The 22,161-nt window shown below is 35.9% G+C and overlaps 1 protein-coding gene across 1 annotated transcript in view; it reads right to left on the bottom strand.

The window, feature by feature from the left end:
• The window catches only part of LOC136032197 (CDGSH iron-sulfur domain-containing protein 2 homolog), a 37,999-nt gene extending 22,012 nt beyond the window's left edge, over nt 1-15,987 (bottom strand). The window contains exon 1 of the mRNA XM_065712408.1: nt 15,847-15,987. Within this exon, the coding sequence (XP_065568480.1) occupies nt 15,847-15,943 (97 nt within the window). The 5' untranslated portion in view covers nt 15,944-15,987. The remainder of the gene's footprint in view (nt 1-15,846) is intronic.
• Nucleotides 15,988-22,161: the final 6,174 nt, after the last annotated feature.

The following is a 22,161-nucleotide window of genomic DNA, read 5'->3' as shown; positions in this document are numbered from 1 at the left end:
TCGAACAATCCCTGTGTCCCGGTCGTCATTTATATATCCCGCCTGTGCCCCCGGCGTCCCCGTTGTAGTTGTGTCCCGGTCGTCATTTATATTCCCTGTGTCCCGGTCGTGGTTTGTGTCCGGGTGTCCCAGTCTGTAATTTCTCTTTGAGGTTCCCGGTCGTCATTTATATTCCCTGTGTCCCGGTCGTCGTTTGTGTCCCGCTGTACGGGTATGAAATTTCATCAGTTGACAAACATGACGTCAGTCGACAAACAACTTCATGACGCATACAGCTCAATCCTTATAATGACGTCAGTCGACAAACATGACGTCAGTCGACACACAAACATGACGTGACTCGACACAAACACACACAGACAACTTATTTTTATATATATAGATATGAACAATAAATTCTGATAATGGTTAATGTAAATAGTTGAACAAGGATGAATGTGAATATATAAGATGATGTCTTTTTTGTCCGCAAAATTAAATTTTGCATCCCAAAAGGTAAAACGGTTCTTAATAAACCAAAATTTAAAAATATTTAATTTAAAAATATTAAAATAAAATAAAAATATAAATTAATTTAAAATAAAAATTTAAAAATATTTAAAAAATTAAAAAAAAACTGTTTAGCGAGAAAAATAGCCATTTATTGGTAATTATTATTTCAAGTACTCTCAATATTGCAATACTACTAGGGAATCTAATTTACAGAAATTTCCTGCTATCTACCCCGCTATCTGAGGTAAAGAAGAAAAAAATGCCGCATATGCAGAATATCGTGGCTGCAGCCACTTTTTAATTTTCAAGCCAGTGTTTTTCCCGTGTTGTTCAAGCCAAAGGACAGTAAGTATCCTATATAGGGGTTTAGGCCAATGTGGTTCTAATTGTGTACTTCCTTTTTTGATATGACTCTAGTTTTAGGAGTTATGGGATATTTCATTTTTGCATATTTACTATTTCATGATCGTCAAAAACTTGGTTGCTAGCTACTGCTGCAACCTGGATAGTTCCCCTCTGAAAAAAAACCATAAAATTAATTTTTTGCTGGCTCGTGACACTATAAGAATATGATCCCCCAGGTATTACAAATCTATTTATATATCATCGGCAATAAAAGAAGAAAATGAAAGCAAAAACGTTTTAGAACTAGAAAATATTAGCGGTAAATTATATAATCAACCACTAAACTTGTTTCAAAATTTGTTTCAATAAAATTGTTCCTACATAGTTGAACAAGGGTGAACGTGAATACATAGGATGGTGTCTTTTTTGTCCTCTGTTTCAGTTTAAAAATTGCTTCTGGAGGAAATTAAATTTTGAGCCCCAAAAGGTAAAATGGTTCTTAATAACACAAAACTTAAAAATATATTCCTAGAAAAAAACCGTTTAGCGAGAAAAATAGCCATTTATAATCGATTCAGAATGGGTAATTATTATTTCAAATACTCTCAATATTGCAATACAGCTAGGGAAACTAATTTGCAGAAATTTCCCGCTATCTGCCCAGCTATCTGAGGAAAAGAAGAAGAAAAAAGGCCGCATATGCAGAATATCCTGGTTACAGCAACTTGTTTTATTATCAAGCCAGTGTTTTTCCCGTGGTGTTCAAGCCAAAGGACAGTAAGTATCCTATATAGGGGTTTAAGCCAAGGTGGTTGTAATTCTGTACTTCCTTTTTTGATATGACTCTAGGATAGTAACTATCCATCGGAATTTTTAAATTCGCTGGATCTCCCAGGGATTCCACCGCACGTGCTACAACTAAGAATTGGCGTACCAATAATCCTGTTGCAAAATATTAAACCACCAAAGATTTGCAACAGCATGCGACTTGCCCTAAAACAAAATAATGGGAAACGTAAAAGAGGCAACAATCTTGACAGGGCCTTTCGAGGGCGAGACTGTTCTCATTCCTCAGTTCGTTGCGACAGGTGGGATTGAACCTACCAACCTTCGATTAAAAAGTATAGCTCTTTCCACAACGTCATCGCAACGTATAATGGACAATAATTCTACTCTAACTTTATTAATTTAATTTAATCAGTAAAAATTTAATGGCTAATGTACATAGTTAAACAAGGATGAACGTGAATACATATTCACATATTCACAAAATTCTAAGAATCAATTAGAATTAAGAGTTAATCTAAGGATCACCCACTCGAAAGTTTAAAAAACCTCATTTTTTCTAATTTTTCCTCTCCTTTCAACCCCCCAAGATGGTCGAATCGGAGAAAACAACTTTATTAAGTCAATTTGTGCAGGTCCTTAACACGTCTACCAATTTTCATCGTCCTAGCATATCCAGAAGCACCAAACTCGCCAAAGCACTGGATCCCCTTAACTCCCCCAAAGAGAACGGATACAGTCCGGTTACGTCAATCAGGATCTACGACATTTGCTTATTCTACCCACCCCCAAAGAGAGCGAATCTAGTACGGTTACGTCAATCACGTATCAAGGACAATTGCTTATTCTATCCACCAAGCTTCATCCCGATTCCTCCACTCCAAGTGTTTTCCAAGATTTCTCCCTCCAACTCCCCCAAATTTCAAAAGATATGGTCGGGATTTGAAATAAGAGCTCGGAAACATGAATTCCTTCTAAATATTGAATTTCATTAAGATCCGATCACCTATTCGTAAGAAAAAATACCCCAATTTTCCGTTTTCCAAGAATTCCGGTTTCCCCCTCCAACTCCCCCCAATGTCACAGGATCTGGTTGGAATTTAAAATTAGAGCTTTAAAGTACAAGATCCTTCTAAATATCAAATTTCAGTAAGATCTGGTCACCCTTTCGTAAGTTACAAAACCTCATTTTTACAAATTACCCCCCCCCCCCAACTCCACCAAAGAGAGCAGATCCGGTCCGGTTATTTCAGTCACGTATCTTGGACAGGTTTTTATTCTTCCCATCAGGTTTCATCCTGATCTCTCCGCTTTAAGTATTTTCTATGATTTCCGGTCCCCCCCCCCCCCCAATGACGCTGGATCCGGTTGAGATTCAAAATAAGAGATCTGAGTTACGAGGTATTTCTAAATATGAAGTTTCATGAAGATCCGATCACTTCTTCGTAAGTTAAAAATACCTCATTTTTTCCAATTTTTCAGAGTTAACCCCCCCCCCCCCCCAATAGAGCGGATCTGTTCCAATTATGTAAATCACGTATCTAAGACTTCTGCTTATTTTCCCACCAAGTTTCATCCCGATCTCTCCAATCTAAGCGTTTTCCATGATTTTAGGTTCCACCCCCCACCCCCCAAACTCACTCCAATGTCACCAGATCCGGCCGGGATTTAAAATAAGAGCTTTGGGGCACGATATCCTTCTATATATCAAATTTCATTGAGATCCGACCACCCGTTCGTAAGTTAAAAATACCTCATTTTTTCTAATTTTTCAGGATTAACTTCCCTCCAACTACCCCAAAGAGAGCGGATCCGTTCCGGTTATGTCAATCATGTATCTAGGACATGGGCTTATTTTTCCCACCAAGTTTTATCTCGATCCCTCCACTCTAAGTGTTTTGCAAGATTTTAGGTTTCCCCCTCCCAACTCCCCCTCCCCAATTTCACCAGATCCGGTCGGGATTTAAAATAACAGCTCTGAGACACGATATCCTTCCAAACATCACATTTCAACCGTTCGTAAGTTAAAAATACTTAATTTTTTCTATTTTTTCCGAATTAACGGGCCTCTCACTCCCCCCCCCCCCAGATGGTCAAGTCGGGAAAATGACTATTTTCTTAATCTGGTCCGGTCCCTGATATGCCTGCCAAATTTCATCGTCCTAGCTTACCTGGAAGTGCCTAAAGTAGCAAAACCGGGACCGACAGAATTTGCAATTGCTATGTTTCACTTGGTTAATACCAAGTGCCATACAAACCGAAAATGGTACTGAGTATTTTTCTTTTTAATGAGGATATGAACTACATTTTGAAATTCAAGAAAGAAAATGTTTATTTCTTTATTTTGCTCAATGGAAATATGAAAAAAGGACTTTTTTTCCTTTGCTCCTCCCAGAGGTGATTGTATCAAACCAATAATCCTAGTATTTTTATAGAAGCTATGGGTTATTATATATCTTGGTATTGGACGTGATCGTCTCTTACTAGGTCCTACTACAGCACGTAGTAACTAAAAGCTAAGATAATAAAACCATCATTTGAAAAGTTATCAAACAGTTCGTGGTAACAAACTGTAGCAAGGAGCGACCCGGCTCAATAGTAAACGAAACTCTAAAAAACGGAATTTTGATCCTAAAATATACATCAAAAGAATCGGATTTTCATGCTGATTTTAAATATATAAGTTTCATCAACTTTAGTCTTTGTCATCAAAAGTTACGAGCCTGAGAAAATTTGCTTTATTTTGGAAAATAGGGGGAAACACCCCGTAAAAGTCATAAAATCTCAACGAAAATCACACCATCGCATTCGGCGTATAAGAGAACCCTATAGCAAAAATTGCAAGCTCCTATCTACAAAAATGTGGAATTTCGTATTTTTTGCCAGAAGACAAATCACGGGTGCGTGTTTATTTGTTTGTTTGTTTTTTTGTTGTTTTTTTTTCTTTTCCCCAGGGGTCATTGTATCGACCAAGTGGTCCTAGAATGTCGCAAGAGGGCTCATTCTAACGGAAATGAAAAGTTCTGGTGCCCTTTTTAAGTGACCAAAAAAATTGGAGGGCACCTAGGCCCCCTCCAACGCTCATTTTTTCTCCAAAGTCAACGGATCAAAATTTTAAGATAGCCATTGTGTTCCGCATAGTCGAAAACCATAATAACTATGTCTTTGGGAATGACTTACTCCCCCACAGTCCCTGGGGGATGGGCTGCAAGTTACAAACTTTGACCAGTGTTTACATATAATAATCGTTATTGGGAAGTGTAGAGACGTTTTCAGGGGGATTTTTTTGGTTTTGGGGGTGGGGCTGAGGGGAGGAGGCTATGTGGGTAAATCTTTCCTTGGAGAAATATGTCATGGGGGAAGAGAAATTCAATGAAAAGGGCGGAGGATTTTCTAAAACTACTATAAAAAAAACAATGAAAAAATAAACATGAAAAGTTTTTTCAATTAAGGAGAAAGTAAGGAGTAGCATTGAAGCTTAATAAGAACAGAGATTATTACGCATATCAGGGGCTGTAAATATACTTTAGCATAAATAGCGAGGTATTTAGGAGGAGATAAATACCTCGCTTTTTATGCAAAAGTATTTTTAGTAATTTCAACTATTTATTCTACGGCCTTTCTGATTCAGGGGTCATTCTTAAAGAATTGAGACAAAACTTAAGATTTAGTGTAAAGAGCGAGGCATTAACGAGGGTACAAACCCCCTTATATACATAATAAAAATATAAGAATATAAAAGTTTGTTACGTAAGTTAATTCTTAAGTTACGTATATTTTTTACTAATAGAAACGTTAGTTAAAAATTAAAAGTTATAGTTGCCTTTTTATGTAACCAAAAATTGGAGGGCAACTAGGCCTCCTTCCCCACCCCTTATTTCACAAAATCGTCTGATCAAAACTAAAAGAAAGCTATTTAGCCAAAAAAGGAATTAATATGCAAATTTCATTTTAATAATCTGTTAATCTGATTCAATACAAAAAATTCAATAAGATTGGACAAGTCCTATAGTGGAGAGCCAAAATCAAACATGCATTAATTCAAAAACGTTCAGAAATTAAATGAAAAAACTAGTTTTTTAACTGTAAGTAAGGAGCGAAATTAAAACTTAAAACGAACAGAAATTACTCGTATATGAAATGGGTTGTCCCCTCTTCAACGCCTCGCTCTTTACGCTAAAGCTTTTAATTGTTTTAAAAAGTAGAATTGTGGCAAAGAGTCAAACTTTACCGTAAAGAGCGAGACGTTGAAGAGGGGACAACCCATTTCATATACGGAGTAATTTCTGTTCGTTTTAAGTTTTAATGTCGCTCCTTACTTACAGTTAAAAAACTAGTTTTTTCATTTAATCTTTATAAGCGAGGAATGATTGAGTATGTATTTACTTATTTTTTGTCCAAAATGGTTCCATATTTTTGGGGGAAATAGACATCCTGAGATATTATGGCCTTAAAAAAACAATCTAGATAGGTCAGAAAGTGGAAAAAATTCGCTAAGAGCTTTAATTTTGGGAAAAATATTAATGCGAGTGACGTCACTTTTATATACATCAGCATTGCAATGACGTTGTCACTTTCATGCATAGAAAAGTATGCATTAAACAGCTTAAAGAGCAAAAAAACTGGTAATTGCAGAATCATTTGTATATATTTTGACAAGGGATTATGAAAATTCAGAAACCTTAAAAAAGAGAACCAAAAGTTTGAGGCTTAGTAAAATTATATTAAAGAACGAACTGCTGCCCAAAGTAAATGATAATTTTTAGTGAAGATCTAGGTTGTAGCAGTAGCTAGTTTATGGTAAAGAATAACGTTCAAGATCAATCCGCAATAGCAAAACACAAATGTGGTAAAACAGAGCTACAATAGAAACAATTGCACAACTTCTTGAAACATCAGCATCTTTTTATTTTAGGCTCTTTTTTTCTAGTTGTTGTTTTATTTCATAGTGGTCTTTCAAAGACTTCAGGGTATAGAGTTGTAAGCAAGGAGTGGCTCAGCCCAATAGTGACTGAAGTTCCAAAAATCAGAATTTTTATAAAAATGGATACAGCCAAAGTTCTTGTGTCCTTTTTAAGTGACCAAAAAGATTGGAGGGCAACTAGTCCCCTCCCACAACCAATTTTTTTCCAAAAATCATCCAATCAAAATGTAGATCAAAATTTTATCAAAATATAGCAATTTGATTCAAAATGGTTTAAAGGCTCAATAGCTATTCTTTGGGGACAACAAGATCCCCCTTAGTCCCTGGGGAACAGGTAATGTGTTACACAACTGTGTAACCATTGTTCACCGTAAGCATTTGTTATTGGGTATACTATACGAAAATCCTTTGAGGAGTTATCTGCGGGGGGAAATTTTACAAAAGGGGTTGAAGGAAATTTCCCAGTATGATTTGAAAAGGGGTTAAATTTATAATACACAAGAACGAACTCTTGCCTATACTAACTTGTATATGCAGCTTAATATTTAACCAAAGTTGTACACCGCATTATTTTTAACTACAGTTATAGATGACAACTTCTTTTCTTTTCCAACAGGATATTTTTTAAGCTTCTAAGCCGTTTTTCCATTGATTTTTTTGGAATTTATGTCTGGAGTAGGAATTGAACTAGAGACCCAAGATATCCTATTGTAAAAGAACGATACGTAGGTCAACTGAGCCAAGAATAACCCAAGAGCTCTTTCTCATATTAACATGTAGAGACGACTTAACTATACTTAACCCGGGTTGCATCAGTAGCTAGCAACCTAGTAAGAGACAATCATTTCCTTTAATAAAAACTAAAATAACCCATAACTCCTAAAAATAAGGTGAGATCAAAACCAGGAGTACACTATTACAACTACCTTGTCCACAACCCCTATTTAGGAGACTTACCGTCTCTTGGCTTGAACAACAAGGAAAATATATTAGCTTGAAAATCAAGGACAGTGGCTTTCACCACAATATTCTGCATATACGGCATATTTTTTTTCTTTTCCACAGATAGCAGGGCACTGGAACATCATAGAGAGTGTTTAATTGCTGATTTTGAAGAAAATTGTCACATATAGTGCCTTTTATATTCAAAAAATAATAAAATCAATTTTTAATGAAAAACTACATTTTTCTATAGCACTGTAGTAGCTTATGTTATTATAACACCAGGAATTTGTCACATCTACATGCTTTTGTAATTATCACAAAAAACATTTAAAGCAGAATCAACATTCTCAGAAAGCATTTTCATAAATATATGATGTCATAGTTTTATTAGAACCATGTATGACATAATCCGGGTTGTTATAGCAAAGAACAAACTCTATTCCATAGAAAATAGGTCATAGTATGCATGATGATGCAACACACATTTCTTTTTACAAGCTAATTTGACAAAATGCCAACTAGCAATGATGTTTGGGTTCCATTACTAAAAGGCTTTAAATACAAGCATAAAAAGAAACATTTCAAGAGTAAGTGAAGTTGTTTTTTGTTATTTTTTTACAGATACTAACTTATTTAAGGCACCCTGGATCAGGGATGCCACTCTATGGAAATAAAAATGACTAGATTCTGTTGGTTTCTTTATGGATTCAGTGGTTTTTTGAATAATTTAGTGATTTATGTGCTGATTTAGTGATTTTTTGCTTAAAATGATATAAAAAATTATTAGAAATAGTAATGAATCATCAGGGTTAGCAACCCTGTCCTGGACACTAAGACTGTTAAACAGTAAAAACCATAGTAGAATCGATGCTTTGTGAGGGAGAGTATGTTCGTTCAAAGTTGGGATAAAATGTGATGCTTAAACATGGTTCTATTCTTGGTAGTAACTTATATTGAGTCTCTGTAGGAAGTTTTGTGTTGGCACTTCCCATAAAAAGTTGGTAGAAAGACTGTACAAACATAAGCTTCCAATAGCCAAGGTTAAAAGTAAAAAATTACGAATTGATTTTGTGTGCATTCCCTGCTTTTGAAAACCCTGATCAGTTAGTTCTTTCTATATAAGTCAACCACAGTAAATGGTTTACCAAAACCTTAGGGGGAAGTAGCAGGAAGAAAAAAAAAATAGGTATTTTTAGACCAAGCTTTGAACAGATATATTTGTGTATAAACCCTATTTTCAAACAAAGCTACAAAAAGAGATTCAGCTTTTGTCCCTAGCATTAAAAAAAATATATATTAGTTGTTTAATAGCAAATCCATTCAATAGATTGTCAGGGGATAAATTGATGCACATTGTGGTTTTGCATATATTTTTATATGTAGTTTGTTTTTCTTCAATCATTCTTTTCCTCTATTATAGGTTGTGCTTTCTTTCTTTCTGTACATAAATTTTTACCCTCCCTCATTCACCCTAGATTTTGGAAATACTTTCAATTGGCATTTCTGCTAAAATATTCGTTTTTATTCATATTTTGATACAGCAAGAATGAAAAAAGAACAACATAATTGACCCGTCAAGATTTAAAAAAAAATTCATTCCTCCCCCCACTTTAGGGAAAGAATGAAAAATTCCTCCCCCTGCTTATTTTAATTCTCCCCCCCCCCCAGTTCTTCAATGCTCTGATAAAACTGTTGAACAGGTCCAAGAATTTAAATACTTAGGAAGCTGGATAGAAAATACTGGTGATGTAACATTTGAAATCAAGGGAAGGATTGGACAAGTATCAGGCACTTTCAACAGACTAACACTGATTTGGAGAAGTAACAAGTACTCACATTGTTTAAAATTGCGCCTGTTCAACAGCAATGTGCTGTCTATATTGATGTACGCCAGTGAATGTTGGATACTCAACCAACAACTTGAGAAACGTATCCTGGATTCAAAAACATCTGCCTTCAAAGGATCCTCAAAATCAGTTGGCATCAGAAAATTACCAATAGAGAAATCTGGCTGAAAACAAACCAGCCAATAGTGACTGAAGTTATTAAGAAACAAAGATGGACATATTTGGGTCATGTTCTATGCATGTCCAAAGACAGACTGCCCTCAAGAGTGTATCAGTGGCAGCCTGAAGGAAGACAAAGATAAGGCTGACCAAAACACACACTGCAGAGGCAGTATGATTGGGACCTGAAAAAGGCCAACATTTCCCTCACTCCACAACAGGAAGATATCACTTCAGCTGCAAAGCTCTGTGATGAATGGAGAAGCTTTGTTGACGCCCTATGCACCACTGACGGCTCAGGAGGTTCTAAGGTAAGGTAAGGTCCCCGCTTTAAATTTGTATAAATTAACACCAATGACTGAAGGACTCAAGGGGAAAATAGATAGCTTCCTTAAGTAAGGTGAGATGAAACTTCAGGGAATACTGAGGGGGGATGCTGAACTAAATGGAAAGCCACTGTGTGAATCTAGGCTAGCATTAGGTGGAATCAGCAATATCTTGGGAACAGCTAATTTGAAACTCCCAGAGCTGCTATTACTACTGCTCCTACTGTGGTTGCAACTGCAGCTGTCACTACTTGCCACTATGACAACTTGCAATTGCAAATACTTGCTGCTACAGCTACTTCTACTTGTGACTACTTTCATCAAATGTTGGGGGGGTGTTGAACCAAACCAAAACACACTAAGTACATGCTTATTGTCAAAAAGGCACATCAATAGTATCTCAGGAATGGGTGAGGGTAATAAGCTGAAATTTTCAGGACATAATGAATAGTGTTTGGAGGAAATAGGGCCCTGCTTGTCCTTTTAAATACGTCCCCCTCAATACTTGGCAAAATTCTAAAATAGCCACTTTATATTTAACAAAAAGGTCAAAAGGCCTAACAACTAAGCTTCAAGGGGTGTCATGTTTCCTAAAGTCCCAGAGCAAGGATCATAAATTATGCAGGGTGTCCTGGGTTTCAGAAAAGGCTTACTCCTCCTGTCCAACAATTAAAATGGTGTTGCTTTCTGAATAGTGCTCTAGGATTTCTAGGTATAATTAAAGTGTGCCATATAAGACACAGAATGCACTTACTCCTTTTTACTGAGACACTGGATCAAAGGAGACAAAATCTTGTGACATAGGCTCCAATGGGGTCCAGCAGTGCTTACAAGTGTCTTTCATGTAAAAACCTTGAAAACGGGTAGAGGTAAGAGCATGAAAACATCTGCCTGGGTCCTAATTTGGTGAAAATGTACACATGTAACAGCTTGTTTACTTGGAAAATTGTTGTACAATGTGAATAAAACTTCTGGAAAAGGATCTAAGGTCCAGACTAGGGCATTTTTGAGCTATTGTTTCTGACCCCTCTGAGACACAGACCTCTCACAAAAAGAGGGTAAATATTGTGTTATGCAAACAAAACTTATAAGAATGAATCCACATTTGAAATTAGAGCATGATTAGATATCTTAAGCACCTGTATCAATCCTGTCCTACTGGTTAGACACAGAAAACCCTGTAAAAATAGTTCCTTCTATTCACATATTAACTTTTATACATGTTGTCAGCAGTATATAAGAGCTTTTTTGAGAGTTAGCTTATTCTACTATACCCTTCTTAAAGCTTAGTAGAAGGCAAATGCTTGACTTTACTTTTATAATAGGAGGATGGAATCTAGACCTTTTTCTGTGTTTATTCAGCAAGTCAGCTTTAGACATTTTAGTTTGTTTAAGCAAATTCATTTGGAGGATGATGTCTCTTGGATGTGTAAGGGTAGGCAGGCCTAGTTTTTATGGCACTTGGTATTAACCAAATTGGTTAATTCAGAAAAAATGAAGTATATTTAACTTATGAATGGTTGATCAGATTTTAATGAAATTTGATGTTTGGAAGGATATCGTGTCTCAGAGCTGCTATTTTAAATCCCGACCGGATCTGGTGACACTGGGGGGAGTTGTGAGGGGGAAACCTAAAATCTTGGAAAACACTTAGAGTGGAGGGATTGGGATGAAACTTGGTGGGAAAAATGAAAACATGATTGACATAACCTGAACGGATCCGCTCTCTTTGGGGTAATTGGGGGAAGGGGTTAATTCTGAAAAATTAGAAAAAATTAAGTATTTTTGATTTAGGAATGGGTGATCAGATCTCAATGAAATTTGACATTTAGAAGGATATCATGTCTCAAAACTCTTATCTTAAATCCCAACCGGATCTGGTGACATTGGGGGGGAATTTGGGGTGGGGAAACCTAAAATCATGGAAAACGCTTAGATTGGAGGGATTGGGATGAAACTTGGTGGAAAAATAAGCAGAAGTCTTAGATACATGATTTACATAATTGGAATGGATCTGCTCTATTGGGGGGGGGGGGCTAATTCTGAAAAATTAGAAAAAATGACATATTTTTAACTTACAAAGGAGTGATCGGATCGTCATGAAACTTTATATTTAGAAGGACCTCATAACTCAGATCTCATATTTTAAATCTCAACTGGATCCAGCATCATTGGGGGGGATTGGAAATCTTAGAAAATACTTAAAGCAGAGAGATCAGGATCAAACTGGATGGGAAGAATAAAAACCTATCTAAGATACATGACTGACATAACCGGACCAGATCTGCTCTCTTTGGTGGAGTTGAGGGGGGGGGGGTAATTTAGAAAATGAGGTATTTGTAACATGAAAGGGTGACCAGATCTTAATGAAATTTGATATTTAGAAAGATCTTGTGCTTTAAAGCTAGTTTTAAATTCCAACCAGATCCTGTGACATTGGGGGAGTTGGAGGGGGAAACTGGAATTCTTGGAAAATGTGAAAATTGGGGTATTTTTATCTTACAAGTAGGTGATTGGATCTTAATGAAATTTAATATTTAGAAGGAATTCATGTCTCAGAACTCTTATTTCAAATCCCGACTAGATCTTTTGACATTGGGGGGAGTTGGAGGGGGAAATCTTGGAAAAAACTTGGAGTGGAGGAATTGGGATGAAGCTTGGTGGATAGTATAAGCAAATGTCCTTGATACGTGATTGACGTAACCGTACTGGATTTGCTCTCTTTGGGGGAGTTGGGGGGAGGGTTTCAGTGATTTGGCAAGTTTGGTGCTTCTGGACATGCTAGGACAATGAGGATTGGTAGGCGTGTCAGGGATCTGCACAAATTGACTCGATAAAGTCGTTTTCCCAAATTCGACCATCTGAGGGGGCTAAAGGGAGAGAAAAATTAGAAAAAAATTAGGTATTTATAACTTACAAGTGGATGATCAGATCTTAATGAATTTTGATATTTAGAAGGACATCATGACTCAGAGCTCTTATTTTAAATCTTGACCGGCATTAAGCCTCTGATTTTCCTTTTAAATCAATCTATTGATTCTTAGAATTTTGTTAGAGCTCATACCATATGAGCTCTTGGCTCTTCTTGCCCTGTCACAAGTGCCATATGAGCTCTTAGCCCTTGTTCTAGTTGTTACTCATTGGGGATGTGTTGTTTGGTAAAAAGGAGCTTAGTTGCCCTGCACTGGATGTTCTCAAGTGACTATGTCACACTCCAAGGGCAGGCTTGTAATGGATGTACTGAACTTGAGATGAGAACAAACAAGGGTTGGGTAGGGCTTCTTGATGACTCTAGGGTAGCAACTTGTCACTGAATGCTTGATTAAAGTAAGGACCTTGTTGGCCTTTGCAGCTTGCATCCAACAGTGACTGAAATTAGAACTTGTCATCAATGACTATGCCAAGCCGCCATGCAAAAAGCAGGGTAGCAAAGTAGAAATGCTACTTGGCAGTTTTCAAATTTGTTAGCAGATTTTATCTGAAAATACAATTTTTACATATAAAAATACTTTTTGCTCAAAGAAAAACTGACATAACACAAGTCATGCTCCACAGTGCAAAAAATGGGGTACCATAGTAGCAATATTACTTGGCTGTTTTCATATTTGTTGGCAGATTTTGTCTGAAAATACCATTTTTACCTATAAAAATACTTTTTGCTCAAAGAAAAGCTGTCAAAACACAAGTTGTGCTTCACTGTGAAAAAAGTGGAGTAGCACAGTAGCCTAGCAATGCTACTTGGTAGTTTTCAGATTTTGTCAGAAAATATAATTTTTACATACGTTTTGCTCAGAGGCAGAGAATACAGGGTAGAGAAAACTTTAGGTAAGTATTTTTTGGATGGGAATTTATTACCTTAAGTTGCATCCTCTAGCAACTAAGGTTTAAGAACCTGTAGATGTTTCCAGGTAACATAGAATCAATATTCATGCAACAATTCATTTATCATATCTATTTACATATATACAGGGGAATTTGATTTTGTTGTTGGGTGTTACTAGATGTATTACTTACCTGATACATTTGAGGGCCATTATACCCTGCTGGATGATACTGGTTCATCCCACTGCATCTTCCATCACTTCCCAAGCCAATCTTGAGGCTGTCAACTGACCTGGCAGACATTGTAAATTTGTTGAGTGAGTTCCACAGTGGAACAAAATAATTGGTGTTTTTACTGTGATTGAAAATGAGCTTAATAGTATCCCTGGTTATCATCTTAAATGCTAGGATGACATCTCCTCTATTTCTACAGTATGTTAGGGTAGGAAGGTCAAGCTTTTTTAGTCATTGCTCATAAGAGATTTATTTTTTGGAAAAAAGGGAGCTTTGTTGCTCTACACTGAACCTTTTCAAGTATCTCTATGTCACACTTAAAGTATGGGTTGATTATACTGGTAATTATATCATCTATCAGCCTTTGCTATTTTTTTTTATATTGGTATCAGACTAAAAAAAATCCATATTAGTCAGGCCCTAGAAAGCACTTTGCTGAAAATTATCAAACCACAAGCATGGTAGCTGTGGTTCTTGAAATGATAGTTTATACTGCAGTTATCCAGCATCTTCAAGCAAATAATCATTTGCAGTGCTTGTAGTATGCTTTGTTCTGAAAAGTATGTTGATACTAATCTTCTAGACCTGTATGACTATGTCACTAAGTAACCTGATATAGAGACACCTCCTGAAATGATTCAACTTGACTCTTCTAAAGCTTATGAAAGTTTGCCAGAATTAACTTGCAGCCAAGCCTGAAGAAGAATTTCTGGTATCTCCTTGATTTTCTTCTCCTTAGATTTCAGTGTCTTTGGGCTATCAAATGATTCTGGAAACATATTCTTTCCTTATCAAATCAAGTTTGAGTCAAAACAAGTTATTCTGTGAATGGGGAAGATCACACCCTTTCACAGAATAACATGGATTTGTTTGGTCAATGGGTTGAGGCTTGGCTTCTTGAATTTAATGTTACCAAGCACCATGTCATTCACTTTGGTAAAAAAAAAACCTTGTCACTCTTACTTTCTTTCTGGCCATCTAACTTCTTTAGTAAATGATTAGTAATATCTTAGTACAATTATTAACAATGAATTAAAATGCACTGCCTATGCTATGAAGTCCACCAATGGTGCTAGTTCAATTCTGGGGTTGATCAAGTGTACCCTTAGCACTTGCTCCTCATAAGTCACTTGTCTAAAGTTTGAAGGACTAATCCAGCACAAGTTGGAATGTCTCTAGCTTCCCTGTATTTTAAGATAGACATTAAGATCCTGGAAGACCTGTAGAGACAGTCAACTAAAACAGTATCTGGCCAGCAGGATATCTTACCATGTGAGACTAACTTAACTGATACTCCTAACAAATTGCTTAGAGAAGAAGAGATGATACAATTCTAAGCCTCCAACTGATGAAATCCAATTCTAAAAACATGTTTTCATGTGGTTAGTCCTAATTTAATAGCCAAAAGTCAGTGGCTGAAAAATGCTGTTAAGTGGTCATAGGCCTAGGCTGAAAAGAGCTGTAAAGTGGTTACTGGCTGTAAAGTTCAGTGAAGTGCTCTTAGAGATAATATAGATATGTATTTTATAGTTTTTAAGTTGTTTTCATAATTATAGCATATAACTTAGTGTTCCCTTCTGAATAGCCTAGTTCCAATTGGGCATTGATAGCCTACCAAATTATTCCTTAGTCACAGACAGAGATAGAATCTAGACTACTGAAAAAGCCGTTTTTGAAAAGTCAAAAAGGGCCTGTGATGTATGATTAAGTTCAATTAATAGAGAAATATATTATTCAACTGTGTATGGAACCATGATGGGGGTGGCATGCATTCTCAGGGTAGGCTACTGCTTTTATTCAGATTTTTCCCTTCAGAAAAGTGTAACTTCTAGACTTATACCAAGGTAAGTGGTAAGAATCTCTATTGATTTCACAAAACCTTTCTTAACTAGACTGGCCTATTATCAGGAAGTATAAGTCAGAAATTACCCAGCCTAATTTAAATTAAATAATCAACTTGGCTTACAATTTAATTTAAACCATCCTCCAATGGATTTCGGCAGGGGTAAACCAGCAAGGTAGTTTGGAACATGAATTCTAACTAAATTCGAAAAACTTTCCATTTTGTTGCTGTTTGATCGTTATATGGCATATATTTATTTAAATATTCCGCGCATCAAATTGACGAATAAATAGATGGCCAAAATGGCATTAACTGATCAATAAATATGTGAAGAGAGCTACCCAAAAAGTTTATGAAAATATCATCCCCGAGAGGGTCTTTTGGCGATTCACTTACAATGAAAATATTATACTACTAACAACTTACAGTAGCACCAAGCCACCTGGGGCTAACACAGCTACGTACGCTCCTCTTCCATCTCAATCTATTCAAAGCCTTCCTCTTTACACCCTCCCAGGATCCCTTTTCCCTCTAATCTTTCTTTGTGACATCCTCCCACCCTAGCCATGAACGACCTGCTTTCCACTTAGCCATAGACGGTTGGCCCAGAAGGACAATCTGGCAATCTTTCATCTGCAGAACGTACCCTAGCCATCTCAACCTTTCACTCATCATAGCCTTAGAAAGCGGGATTGAACCACGTTTTTCATACAGCCTACTGTTTGAAGTAAGGTCAGTTAGCCAGGTATCCACAGCGATCCGTAGGCAATTTATTTTGAAAAACATCTCGCAAATCTTCATCTGATTTTTGGAGCACCGATGCTTCAGTCGTATTTGACAACTGTCATCATTGTAGCTTCTAATATTCACACTTTGGATTGCACACTTATCTTTCTAACTTCCAAACATTTTTGAACCGTGAAAAAACACCCTGAGCATTGGTATTCTACAATTAAGATCTTCACTGCTTCCATTGTCTTTACTAATAGTACTACCAGGGTAAGTGAAGCTGCCCACCAGATCAATCTTTTCGTTACCCAACGTCACCTTTTCATACTCACTTATTCCTAGTCTTAGAGACATAGTATTCTTAACATTAATTTTCAAACGTATTCTAGCATCCTGAATTCGCAAAACCTCTAAAAGTTCATTTATTTCTCTTACACTTTCATCTAGGATGCTTAAATCGTCAGCATAATTTAAGTCCAGGGGATTTTTAGCTCCCCATCTGATTTCGTGTTCTCACATTGCCTTTCCTGTGCTTCTTAAGATAAAATCCATCTAAATCATCTATATGAAGGGCGATAAAATAAAACACTTCTTAACTCCTGATTTAATATGGAACCAGCTGCTTACCTCATTTCTTATCTTAACCGCAGCAATGATATTCTCGTACATAGCACTAGTCACTTTAATGTATTTCTCTGGTATACCATACAAGGCAAAAAATTTTGCTAAAGATTTTTTATCAACAGAATCAAACACTTGCTCATAATCCATAAAACTGACGCTCAGGTACTTCTCAATTATGAACCTTAGAGTGAAAATTTGGTCGACACATCCTCTACCTTTTCTAAAACCACAAGATATTTCTCTTAGAACCTTGTCTACAGCATCTCTCAGTCTAAAAAGTAACATATGACTAAGCAATTCGCTACCTACAGTGACCAGACTAACGCCTCGATAATCACCACACTCCTTATCACGTTTCTTATACAGTGGTTTAAAACAATTTATCTTATATACAATTATACAATATACGAGTGGTCTAAAACAATTTATGCTCAATATCCTTACGGAGCTTCTATTAATTCTTACTTCCTGCATACTTTCTTTTGCAAAAGCTGCAGAGACTTTATAAATTGTGAACAGAGTTTTTCTAGCAGTTTTGCGGGAAAGCGCTAATGTGCATGCGCATTAGTTTTCCAGCGCATGGAAGAAAATAACCTGAGAAATCAAGTGGATAGCTTACGCCGGTTTCGCATAAACTAAGAAGTACATTCACCATGGTTCAGTTAAGGGTGCACAAGCTCCATAACATAAGCCACCTAACCCGATAACAACCTAAGCTAATTGTAAATTTGGAAATTTCAACTTAGTACCCATAACATGAGAAGCATAGAAATTCGAAAGTCAATTGAATTATTCGAATCGAGCATAAGCTATTAATCTTACCTAATAATAGACTTTGTTAAGGCAAGGCTCGCGTAGCTTTGCTTACCTAACCTGCTACAAGTATTCTAATCTAATTTTTTCAATTTCTGCTCTTCTTCTTCCAGGAAAAAAGCGAACAGAGCAGTCTTCATCACTGTTGTAGTTAGAGTAAAAAAGGTGAATTCCAATTCTTTATCCATTTGTTAAATAAAAATTTATTATAGAAAATAGTTCCTCAACTTTTTTTTGATAGCTAAAAGTTTTCGTTTAGGAATCTTATAAGCGATAAAGGGCAACTTGAAACTAACATGATTGTTTGAAATAGACTGCATTCAAAACTGATTAAGGGTGTGATATTTCATAAAAATTTAATATAATTTTCTTATTATTTCATAGCATTAATAAAAGTTTAACACCAGCAAACAGGTTGAAATTCATTTTACATGAGATAAGAGAGGTTACAATTTTTCGCATCACGCTTGTGATTTACAGAGTATTTTTGTGCTTTTTTCGCAAATTCAATGCGTTCTTAAATTTTATTTTTCTTCGAATCACACCAGGTGGGAACTAAGGGTTATCATGACTTTTATTTACAGCTCATTACAGCATGAAGTATCTGCAATATCTTAGGAATTACTAAAGATAATAAGCTAAAACGTTCTGGGCCTGCTGAACCAAATTAAGACACTATGTGTATCCAAGGTTGTTAGATAAATTTATCTGCGATATCTCAGGGGCCGCTAAGGAGAGTAAGTTTAGACTTTCGGACCATCCTGAGAGAAATAGTACACCAATATTTAATTATATCCAAAGTTGCCAAACGATGGTCGTTGGAATGAGTCCGGGCCTGTAAAAGCCCAAAGATTATACGGATTTTTTATCCATTTATTTGAATAGTACTTCACGTACCCATCAACACAAACTTCTTTAGCGCAACTATTCTAAAATCTTGTCGCAAAATCGTGTCTAATATATAAATTACAAGCAAAAATTTTGAATTTCAAGGAGAAAAATTTGAAACAAAACTTTACAAAAATCCCTTTTCTTTACCAATAAACTATGATAGATAGAAGATAGATATATTTATTCACACGACAGCCCAATTAGCAATTCAAGCGTAAAACGAACAAAATTACAATAAATAACTAATTGAAACCTAAAACGAACAGAAACTACCGTAAAGAGTAGTGCTAAAACCCCCAATACCTTCTCAAGACAAGAACGTCATTTGCGCTATAATGCTGTCAATAAATCCAAAATTGCTCAGACCTCCAGAAGTGAATTTCAATGCATAAACTTCCGTTCTATCTTTCATTAGTTTATTTCAGTAATCTTGGTAAGTACGGTAATTTCATGTTATAAAAAATAAAAACATCCAGCTCGAAATAAAAATTGTTTTCAATAAAGTACAAATGACATCCTGGTCTTTAGAAGGCATGGGAGGTGTTGACACACCTGTTTGTAGTAGTTTCTATTCGTTTTCAGTTGACTTGGTTATTTATTGCAATTTTGGTTCATTTTGGGTTTCGTTTATTTATTGATAGGGATTTATGTTCGTTTTAAGATTGAGTTATTATTTTAGATTCTTTCTTATTGTATTTGGCGTAATGTAGCTCTTTACTTTCCTTTGAAAAACTTCTTTTACGGAATTTTTTTTTAAATTAATAATAATAAATAAACATTTCAAAAGAAATAAATCAGCATAGACTAGACCATGATGTCCAAAAATGCTAAATGTGCTTCGTGCTTACTCGAAGGAATTTCTCCAGTCGCCTAATGGTGTCGGAAAATGTAAAATTCTACTTCCCACTAGATATATATCTGCAATCACAGTGGAGCTATTACCTTGCAAGTTTATTTCAAATATATCCTTTCAAATGAAGGACCAACGGATAAATTTCCTCTCAATATTGACTGGAAGGATGTTCACGGAAAGGAGAAAATGTTCGTCACAAAATGTATTGCTTGAGACTTCATGCAGCCCATCTCCCCACAAACAGACCCAGAGACCATCCTTACTCGTCTTTATTAATTGGTACTCAACTTTACATTACAAATTATAATAACGCTTGTTATGCGGCCCTCGATTTTGTATTGAATGTACAAATGTTTAGAGACGAATGCAACATCATGAGGCAGGAAGAACTCTAAAACTGTGAATCCGTCGATGTGTGCAGATTTTAAATCGTTCTAATCCAATTGGCTATCTCACAGTTTTTGGTCACATGCATTTTGGCCCTAGTAGGGCCAAAATTTCTGTTATAAAGCAAAACATGACTAAAGTCAGAACTTTAATGCAACATGGTCCTTTTTATTGCTTAAAAAGGGTAACAGAACGTAAAGTTTCCGTTGAATGTGCCCTCTTCCAATATTTTGCAGCCACTAGTTCAAATGAAAAAAGGCTCCCCTTTTAAAATTCTCACAATTTTTTTTTTCTAAACCTATGGGAACTAGAATTTTGGGCAAGATAGTTTTGACGGTCCAATTTCAATCAAGACAATGTCCATCTTAATGCGTGTTTTTTCCTTTCTTCAACAGTTGTGCAAATCTTCGCATATTGATAAATTTTCAACGGGGATGTTGAACTTAATGAGTTTTACCCGTGTTTACTCTTTACCTCTGTTACAACTAAAACGGGTCACTCTCAACTTACTGTTTGAAATTTCAACAAAATTGGCTAATATTCGATTAAGTAATTTTTGGCAATACAAAAAATCAAACTGTAAATGGATGCACTTAGAAGTAGGATGCAGATAAAAAAAAAGCTGCAGTAAAATAACTAGAACTTTTTTTCCACTTCACAACTTTTTTGATGATTTTAAGAAAGAGTTAATGGCTTATACCTTTGAAGATATTAGCAGTCGCTTTTTCGGGGCAAACAGTGTAATTTTAAGACTTACAGTAGCAACCACTATAAACTTCTACGGATTATAATTCTAAGGGAATAATGAAAATTGTTTTCTGAATTTTCATCTTTTCTTTTGCAAATATTCCAATGAAAAGTTACTGGTGTTTCAAACTTAAAGAAAAACGTAGCGTTTTCTTTTTCTTTTTAACTTTCAAACACTTTGATTTCAGACGTGTTTTACCCTGACAGCCAATGAAAATCGTTCTCTGTGAAAAAAAAAAATGGTTTTCATTGGCTGTCAATGATGAAAATAAATTACCAAAAATCGACTACAATACGTTGTATTGGGTGTGGGGTTATGGGGTATACGCAACATTATGTTGGTGATGCAATTGGAAAATTTCAGCCTGCTCTTTCCATTTTAAATCAATCACTCGGTGATGTTAATAACTAGATTGGTTAAATCACCCAAACGGGTGGCTGAGCAAAATCTGTGGTTCAATACCACTCTCTTGGGCTATAATGACAGAAAGTTTGAGATGACTGGGGCATTTTCTGTTGATGACAGATTGCCAAAGATTGCCCTTGTCTGCCAACCGTCTTGGGCCGAACAAAAAGTAAGTCGCCCCCTGTTGAGATGGGAGGACATCCCAAGACAAAAAATTAAGAGAAATGTCAACTTTATTGGAGGATGTGAAGAGGTAGGCTTTGAATAGATTGGCATGGAGGATCGTGTGAAGCTATATTGGCTTCAGACGGCTTGGTGCTGCACTGAGTTGCTAGTGGTAGTAGCACTCGGTGATGTTGGGCTCTGTCAAGAATTCAAAACAAAGAGGGGTTTGAATTATCAGAATTGGTTTAGTATGAAGCGTACAAGGTATATTTTTTTTCTAGAAGTAAACAGCTCTGTGAGGAAATTTAAAATTTTCCTTTTTTCTTTCCAAAAAAAATGAAAATAAAATTGTTCATTGTTTTTTCCCTTGTGTTTTTTCTTTCTTCCTTTTTTCACTGTAAAGGTACGTTTCAATAGAGGGTCTCAGTTTCGTTATTGAATCTTTATGTTAGCTTTGCAATGAGTCACCAATGACAACACAAGTTCTAAATTAGATGAGCCAGGATTGATCAGAAGGGAAAATTAAATTATTATACCAGACATAAATCAATTCTCTTGCTTATTCATTTGCAGTTGGCCTCATTCGTTTACTGAAAAGACATACAGTTTTGAAGTGAATGAAGTTAGTTCAAAAGTATTACTTGACCTTTCCTTTTTAATTGACCTTATAAGCTGAATCAGTCTTGAACTTCCGCAAAAAAGGCACATAGTATTGAAAGAATTCAAATTCATTTCAAAGCTATTTACATTTATTTCAAAGGGTAAAAATTTATTCTAAAGCTATTCAATTCAAAGCATATTAAATTTACTGAAAATTAAGTTT

Source organism: Artemia franciscana, chromosome 10 (assembly GCF_032884065.1).
Source record: "Artemia franciscana chromosome 10, ASM3288406v1, whole genome shotgun sequence".
NCBI classification, from domain to species: domain Eukaryota; kingdom Metazoa; phylum Arthropoda; class Branchiopoda; order Anostraca; family Artemiidae; genus Artemia; species Artemia franciscana.
Note: the sequence above shows the minus strand (reverse complement) of the source record. Positions and strands in the feature narration are given on the sequence as shown.